General features: G+C 41.5%; 1 protein-coding gene across 3 annotated transcripts in view; it reads right to left on the bottom strand.

Annotated features, from left to right (window-relative positions):
- Positions 1-2775: 2775 nt before the first annotated feature.
- ZFHX3 (zinc finger homeobox 3) overlaps positions 2776-9034 on the bottom strand; it is a 257518-nt gene continuing 251259 nt past the window's right edge. For all 3 annotated transcript variants that reach the window (XM_066349959.1, XM_066349961.1, XM_066349960.1), the window contains exon 10: positions 2776-8660. In XM_066349959.1, the coding sequence (XP_066206056.1) occupies positions 6985-8660 (1676 nt within the window). In that variant the 3' untranslated portion in view covers positions 2776-6984. The remainder of the gene's footprint in view (positions 8661-9034) is intronic.

The raw sequence follows: 9034 nt of genomic DNA, 5'->3' as shown, positions 1-9034 counted from the left end.
ACAGGTACAATGGAAACATTTTACATATAACTTATTTAATCTTCACAACAACCCTATGACACAGGTACCATTACCCTCACTTTACAGTGAAAACAAGTAATGCAAGCAGTCACAGTGGTGGAAGCAGAATTTGAAGCCTGTGAGTCTGAATCCTGAGCCCATACATACGATCAACCAATTTTCTTTAGTGTCTCTCAGGAAATAGTTTGGTGGGAAGAAGGCACACTGGATGGAGGTTAAACAAACACATGGTTAATGCCTTTTCCCCTTACTACCTCACTGTCCTGAACACCTGGGATAGGTGTCACCCACTTTGCTTACCTTCTAGATCATGTTGAGAAACAAGCAGGAATTCTATAAAATATTGTTCAAGTGTCATGCAAATGTAAGGCATGTGACGATGTCTAAAAGATAGCAGCAATGTGTAAGGGGGCTTAGGGAAGAGGAGAGTGTTGAGTAACAAGGCAAGGGATAGCAATTGTCCCAAAGAAGCTTTTGGTATTACAGAATAGCTGCTGATGCCTCTCTCTCTCACTGGTCTTAGTTGTTTCTTAGTACTTATTTCTCAAGCCAAGGGATCTTGGTCCAAGAGTAAGACAGTTCAGCTGAAAGTTTTCATTCCCATGTTAATAAAGGATTCATAAGTTGGATTAAAGTTTTTTTTTTGTCCCACATAGAATAAGAAATGAAACAGTCATAAAGAAAAAAACATTTATTTTTACACCTGTAATTTTAAAAAGCTGGAGAAACTAGAGAGGAATCAAAACTAATTGGCTAAGACATAATAAAAACATATGTCTCTAGTTTAAAAAAGAATGAGGGAGGGAGGAAGGAAAGAAAGAAAAAAGGGAGGGAAGGAGATACACACTTTTGCTATGAAGTAAAAAGTAACAGCCTCTACTTTAATGGTCCTGAGAGCACTAATTTCTTTGCTAGTTTGCCATGGCCTTGGCTGGTCCACCCCCAGCAGTAATGTACAGAGACTGAGAGTACACATCTGTCCTGCTATAATTAAGGCTGTAGAGCAGCAGGTGCAAACTTCTCATCCTTCAACTTGACTCTTAAACTGCTTGTACTCTTGTAACTTAAAATCTAAACTGTTGAAAGTGAGGTTTGGAAGGTCATTAGTCTGTAACAGGAGCTAGGCACTGCACACATTTCTTTAAAGCAAAATTAGAAACAGCTACCTAACACACGTCAGCCGTTTTATAAGATGATGACGTTTCACCTTTTCCTGGTGTGTGTGTGGGGGGGGGGGCACTGTTAACTCCAAGATTAACATCCACATGAGCATGATATTGAAACCAGATTGGAAGGCTTCTTTTCCCTTAAGAAAAAAGCTTTTCCAGTAACAGAAAAAGTCCCCTACTCACCCTCTTCTCAATGTAATTTAGGTGTTTCGAGATTTTCTGATACAAAGGGCTCAACCATCACTAAGGTTTTGTCTTATTTTCTTGTTAAAAATGTATCTTTGGAAGAATTTGAATTGTAGTCACCTTCCTCCAAAGAGCTGAGGCGGCAAAACCTCTCTGCAAAACTAGTTCCTTTAAGACGTTTCAATCTGATCCTGCCAGATCCTAAAATAATTATAGCTTAGAAAGGCAGACATGGCTTTGGGTCTGAACAGTTTTTATCATACTATACTTTTTTGGGGGTCAGAAGAAAGATCATTGATATAACTGTGTGCCAAGAAAATATACTGAGATTGGAGCCATCTGCTTCTGCAGGAACACCTGAAAGAACGGTGCAGAGTCTTGGGGAAAGAGCACGCTTTCATTAGTGATAGACACTACTTGTTTGGCATAGAGATCCCAGCACTGGCGAGGGAATCAACTATTTTTTATGAGCACTTAGTAATGCCTGTGCCAATTGTATAATTGAGTTAATAGGGTCATTGCTTCTTCTTGAATGCCTGCTGCAGGAACTAAGAAAAAGGACTTAGTTGACAATGGCTGTCTGAACCAACACAAGAGTGTTTCATAGCTCAACTCCTGGGGTAGAGAAATGCCCTGTTGGCCAAGGACAGATGCTGCAGACCTTGCAAGGACAGCCTGCAATGCCATCCAAGCCTAGCTTCAAATTTTATAAATTATTTATCCACTGTGGCTATAAATTAGAGATGAATAGAAGGCCTTTGGGCCTGAACTTGGACATAACACCTTATTAATGATTTTTCAGGCATAAGAGGACTGAGGATTCTCTTCTATGTAGGAATTACTAATGCTACCACTATTTTACAGACTGTTCTTATCTCAAATTCTGCTCTAACAGGGAATTAGTAAAATTCTTTGCTAGGAAAGGTAAATGTAGTCAATAACCCACTTAACTCGACTTACCTTTCATATCCTCTTGCCATAAATACTGGATCTAGTTCCTATTTCAAAGAAGTTGAACTTACCTCTCTCCAGGCCATCAGCAAAACTTTTGCTCATGGTTGTGTTAAGTGTCTAACATTCTTACATAAACATTTGAATTAAAAATGTAAGCACTATTAGGGCTCTCTGGGGCCAAATATTATCTAAGCTGTCGGGCTTACTCTTCTCAATAAACTAGTCAGCATCATGGCCAAAATCTTTGGTACTTTAATGAGTACCAGAAGATGGGAAAGACAAGGCCCCATTTCCCAAGATGCTTGTGCTCCTTGGAATAAGCATCCCTGCACATCCAACCTCAAGATACTGTTCAAATGTACACTTCCTCAGTCATCAACCTCTTTCTTTCTCACACCTGCACACACACAGAATCTGATGACAGAGACAAGAACGTTTGCTCATATTTTTTTTAATGTATCACAATGAGCAGGAAACATACTTGATGAAATATTTTCAAAGGAGTATATTCAATTACCATCTACAATCAACTTAACTATGACAACAAAGTTTTTGTGACAAATTTTTTTTTCAGTTTGAAAGTTCCATGTGGTTCTGTTTGTTAGTCTCCATGTATTTTGGTACAGTTCGAGATCAGCATTGTTACAGTAACAAAAAAGCTAACAAGACTACATTATAGAAAAACACCAAGAACATCATTTTTGGTTTCACTTGCTCTATTTTTTTTTTGTTGTTTTTTTGTTTTTGTGGTTTTTTTGTTGTTTTTTTTGTACATTGCAAAGGCTGTTCATATACCTCTTCACCTCAGGGTCACGTTCATTTATGCTTTCTTTCCTACCCAAACTTGCCCCCCTCCCCCCAGAGAAAGTAAACAAACCAAAAAAAACTAGTCAAAGCTTTGTTTCACAGTGGGCAGTATCTCAGCGCCAACAAACAACCAACTCAATTTATGCTTCTATTTAAAATGTTTTAATTTAATTTATTACTTAAAAAAAATATATGTCCATGAATATCAAGTGCACTGGCTTGGGTCACTGCCTCTCTCTCCCGCAACTTCCTGCCATGCCTGATAAACTCAGGGTTAAACACATGCCGTCTGTTTTACTTTGTTTTCAATCCTGTAAAACTTTGGCCACATTCATCTCTTTAAATAGCTTTTAATTTTTAAAAAAAAACCCAACTTCCTGGATTAAACTTTTCTGTGTGTGTTTCCTTCTTATATTTCTTTCTGGAATGATGGAGGAACGATAGATTAAGTAACTCCTATCCTGTGGGTCAGTGGTGCTATGAGACTGAATGATGTCTAGCACCAACCCACACTGTGGAGTATTTGAAAAAACCAATGAACCAAAATATGAACTGTGAACGAATGTGAAGAATTACTTTTAAAAATGAGTTGAGATATCCTGTTCAGCTACCTACTATGCAGCAGACAGGAGTAAATTCTCAGAGGGAGACCAATCTCAACAGTTGAGTGTTTTAGTGAATTTATATTTTGTAAATGATACCAGTCACAGCCAGGGTGGATGTTTACTCACAAACATATTAAGCTCTTGTTTGACCTCTATTTTTCACCATTAGTGACTGCTACTTCTGGGTTAATGCTGAGAATTATTTTCTTTTTGAATGAACATATATGAGAGTGGTAAGAGTTGTCGAGGAAAGCATTGAGTGTGCAACCCACTCCAGGCTGAAACAATCACATAACCCCTCTGAGGAACACTGGTCGATGGAAGCATGCTTAGCCAATCTACCCAACCAACCACTCTGCTGTTGCCAAATACACCCACAGGTCAAGGCATGGCATAACGAAACACTGACAGTCACTCTGCCTCACAGAGGAGGATGGCGTAGTAGCTAAAAAAAAAAAAAAAAAGGAAAAAACCATTGGGGTGGCAAAATTACAAGGAAATGAATTTAAAGTTGAGGGGGTAGGAAAGGGATAGAAATTGCACTATTACCAAGCAATATCATTTTTAAAAACAAAGTTTACAGAAAAGACCTAGCAGAATCTGACAGGTAAAGCTAGTGTTAAATTGTTAATTGGTATCACATAGAGAACCAAAAACAATTTTTTTCTATATGATACAGACACAGAGTAACATACAACAGTTAAATGGCAAAAAATATATATATATTTCATAGAGTTACAAACAAGATAAAATAATGGAAAACAAAAAACTGTACAACTTTAAAATTTAAAAATGTTCATCTCAAACACAGGGAGAAATACAAGAATTTTTGTTAAAAGAAAATAGCTTGTTAAAACAGCAAATCTTTTGCGTACTTGTTTTTGACACCTTATGCTACAACTGGATACTGGTATGAATAGTTAGATGGTATTCTTTAGTATTTCTACTTAAAAAAATTAAAAAAGGAATTTGCACTGTGCATCAGCCTAGTTAGAAATATGTACAACAAGTTCAGGATCTACTTTTTTCATTAAACTAAAAACAAATTCATAAAAATAAAATAGTCCCGGCTGAAAAAGAAAAAAGAAAAAAAGAAATCCATTTTCAGATCTTGGAATGCTCCAGTCTTTCGCAAAGTTGATGAGTGGCTTCAGCACTGGAGAAAGAAGCTCGAAAGGTGACCAATGGAACCTGCATTCACAGTCTTCAAAGTTCCCTTTTGAAACATAAGAAAGAGAATGGAAGGGAGAAGAAGGATTTCACACTTTCGGGGCAAGGGGAGATTGTTTTTGTTGATGTTTGGCTATGAAAGTGAAACAGCAAAGCATCTATTTGTCTCCAAAATCTACATTATAGCAGCACAAAGTTTTCCTTTCAAAGTTCAGACAACTTTTTTTTTAGATGAGAAAGGGTATGTGGTGCGTTGTGTTGTGTGTTACAGGATATTAACATAAACACAAGTGCCTCGTTCTCTTTTACTCTCAGTACATTGCTATCTGCTTCTTTGTTGGCTGCACTCTGGATCACTCACCGCTCAGACTGCCTAACATAAAGACAAAACTTTGAAGTAAAAAATGTATCTTTTGGTATATGGAATTGTCATTAACAGTTGCCTCTCTGCTTTCAGAAGAAGCACATAACAACCTGGGAATCTTTTGTTTTACTCTTTTATTAAACTAAGTCTTGTTTGTTTAAATCAGAAACAAATTCTCAAGTAAGAAGAACCCTTTCCCTTTTTTTCTGCATCAGCAGTGAAAGGGTGTGTCTTTGGATTTTATTTAAAGCATGAAATTTCTTTTTCTGCGAGAGGAAAGAAAACAAAACAAAAACCAAACCCCTAACCAAAAACTTTTTTTAGAAAAGTACACAGTCCAATTACACAAATCAAAACAAATGCTTTAGCTTAGGAAAGGAATATTTGAAACATCTACCAAACAAGGAATAAAAAACGGGTGAAAAGAAAAGCCAAAGGAAGGCTAAATAAAAAAATAAATGCACGAGGCTAACAGACATAGGTAACTAGACTTATATGCCTTTAAAAAGTTTCAACTCCCCAACCAAAAATAATCTGTAAGGATCCTAATGACCCCTAGAACCCTTCGAAATTCCTTCTTTAGTTTTATAAAATAATTCTGCAGCTACCTTCTAAGAAATGAAGGCAGCTACCATAAGTGGGAGATTATAGGATGGGAGGTGGGAGGAGGAAAGAGAAATTGGAATTGAGGGACAAAGGGGAGAAAAGCTTAGGTAAATCAACGGATTGCAATCTATCTGCTAGGAATGAACAAGACAACATCAAATGAGGAGCTGTCAGCTGGACCATACAAAAAGCTAAATGTACACAAAAGGTTTATTTTCCCTTTTAAATCTACCATACTGCTTCAGTTCATTTCCAATGCAACAATCTACTCAACACCAAAAATGGTAATATCTATCATAAATACAGAAAGTCAGTTTTTAAAACTTATTTTTTAAGCTACAAGTCCTCAACACTCTTTGTGTGTGGGGTTTTTTTTTTCTTTCTGAAAGTGGGAGTGCTTAACTTTTCACCTTGAAATTGGCTTCAGCAGAAAAGCTATCCTTAAAATCCCCAGAAAGCTAAAGCAGTTCACATTGTTTTTCTCGAATACTTTCTGCCCGTTTTTAAATTAAGAAACAATTTTTTCTGGAACAAAAAGGAGAAAAGAAAACTTAAAAAAAAAAGTATAAAACAATGATTCTGAAAACAGAACAAAGTGTGAGCGATTGACCTGAGAATAAAAAGACATTACATTTCTTTTTTTCTTTTAGCAAGCCATTGGTATCTGAATGCTAAGATAGCAAAAAATTTAAAACTGGAACAAGGTGGACTGCTTTCCCATACAGTGCATGCCGGGCTCCTCTGTGCTATCAACGTGGGGCGTTTATTGAAAAGGGGCACATATACAAGGGGCTTAAGCTCCAAAGGCGAACTTCTGTTTCCCAGACCAATAGTACCTTCAAAAGGACACAATGTATCAGGGTTAAGGGGTAATTTTTTTTAATATATTAAAAGAAAAAGGAAAAGAATGTAAAATCACCGGCATAGATAGGTATATGGGAAAACAACCCACGCTTTTTCTTTTTTTTTCCTTTTTTTAATTTTTAATTTTTTTTTTTTTTTTGGTTAGAAGCTTTGGAATTGCAGTTAGTCTATTTTTGAAATTGGTTTGTTATTAATTTTTTATTTAAATTCATTTGTTTGTATTGTTCATCTTCAAAGCTTACAATCTGAAGGTGTCCGTTCCTACACTGGTCAGACCACTGTCCTTGGGGCAGCTGGGGTCTTTGTGACCCTCCACCGGGCTCGCCGGTCCGTCGGACTTTTGGCTGAGATCCGTGTCAGACTCCTCCGAATAGTCGTCTGTTGGCATCGAGGGCTGAACCCCTGAGGTGCTGCATGAACTTGAGGTAACCGTTGAAGATGAGGAGAGAGGAGGAAAAGAAGAGGGCTTCGCGGCCGAAGCCCGGGAGACAACTTGCGGCCAAGACTTTCTGGAGGCGTGGGGGGAAGCGGAGGACGAGGAGGGGGCGGCGGCCGACGAGGGAGGGGGGCTGTCGTTTGAGTGAGCGGCAGACTGCGAGGTAGATGCGGTGCTAGGATCGGGGAAGCAGGCAGAGTGAGGTAATAAACTAGGGTGCTCTTTGGCGTTTCTTGCTGCTCTCGTGATTGTTCTGTGTTTGTGCAAGGCCGACTCGAGATGTTGACTCAGAGCTTCCTCCCCACAGAGCGCGCTCTCGCACGCCAGGCAGTGGTACGAGCCGCCGCCACTGCCGCCACCGCCGCCGCTGCCGCCGCCACTGCCGCCGCCCGTGGGGACGTGAAGCACCATCTCTTGCAGGTTCACCACAGACTGGCCGAAAAAGCAGAGGGACTTCAGGTGGCTCCTAGCCGCCTCCTCGTCGCCGAAGCCCGCCTGGCACTTGCGGCAGACCAACTTGTACTGCACCTTTGGAACAATGAAGGGGTCGTAGAGGGAGTCCGTACTTTTGCTTTCCGCTTCTGGCTCTTCGGGGGGTTTCGGCAGGAGGGGGGACACCTCACGGGGTGCGTTTTTCTGCTCTTCTGGTTTGGGGGATTCTTTGGCAGGGTCTTTGTCTGGGGAAGCAGCCCCAGGGGGGACTGGGGTTTGGCTTGCTTTGGGCTGCTGCTGCTGCTGCACTTTTTGCTGCTGCTGCTGCTGCTGTTGCTGTTGTATTTGCCGCTGCTGCTGCTGCTGGATCGCCTCCTGCAGACTCTGCTGGTATTGCTGGTACTGCTGCAGTAGGGAGCCCGGGGACAGCCCCATCAGGGCCTGCGACAGTGCAGGGCTGTAGGGGAACAGGCCTTCCATACCATACATAGGCTGCAGGTACCCGCTCTGCAGGGCGCCGGGGATCTGGGGGGCATAATAAGGAGAGAAGCCTGGTACAAAGTAAGGAAGGAACTGGCTCGTGAGCAACGCTGTGGGGTCTGAAGTCAAGGCTGCCTGCAGGGCCTGCAGCTGTGCAGGGTCCACTGCATACTCCATGGTGGGCAGCGGGGCTGAGATCGTGGCTGCAGCTGCCGTGGGGGCCTCTCCTTTCTCCTTCTTGGGGACAGGCAGGGTTTCCCCTTTCCCTTTGTGTGCCTTTTCCTTCTCCTTTACCTTCTCACTCTCTTTGTCCTTGCGTTGCTGCTGCTGGGGCGGGAGCTGTGGCGCAGGTGGTGGCTGGGCTGCTGGCGGCGGCTGCACCTGTGGCTGCTGCTGCTGGGGTTGGGGGTGTTGCTGAGGGGCCATCGCCATGGTGGCTTGTGCTGGGGTTGGGGAGCTCAGCGATGCTGAGGACTGTTTATTTGGTAATCCAGATGTGGGGAGGCCAGGGGAAGGAACTGTTGTGCTGGGCAGACCCATCAAGTTCGGTTTTGGAGACGTTAAAGCTGGAAAAAATGGAGACAGAAATCATGTGTCAGTCTGGGTGGTGAGGCTGCAGCTCAAGATGTTTGACCTGTATCACCGGTACAAAGTCTGAGGTCTCAAGGTTTAAACTTGAAGGATCCTCTCAAAACCGACATTTTCAACAGAGGTGGAGGCCAGGCTCAGGGTTGGAGAGCTTTGTATTCTAATCAAACCCAGTCCTGGGTCTGCTCCCATACTTCCCCTTTCAGCCAAACACCTTCCTGCCCAATGTGCCACAGCCACCCGCTAGTTCCTATTTCCTTTGCCAAGCTCCCAATACCATTCATTCCACCCACAGCAATTAATATGGAGGTGCCCAAAGTAGCTGTTTCCAGCTGGGACCAAAGGCCTTCAT

Source organism: Saccopteryx leptura, chromosome 9 (genome assembly GCF_036850995.1).
Source record: "Saccopteryx leptura isolate mSacLep1 chromosome 9, mSacLep1_pri_phased_curated, whole genome shotgun sequence".
NCBI lineage: Eukaryota > Metazoa > Chordata > Mammalia > Chiroptera > Emballonuridae > Saccopteryx > Saccopteryx leptura.
Note: the sequence above shows the minus strand (reverse complement) of the source record. Positions and strands in the feature narration are given on the sequence as shown.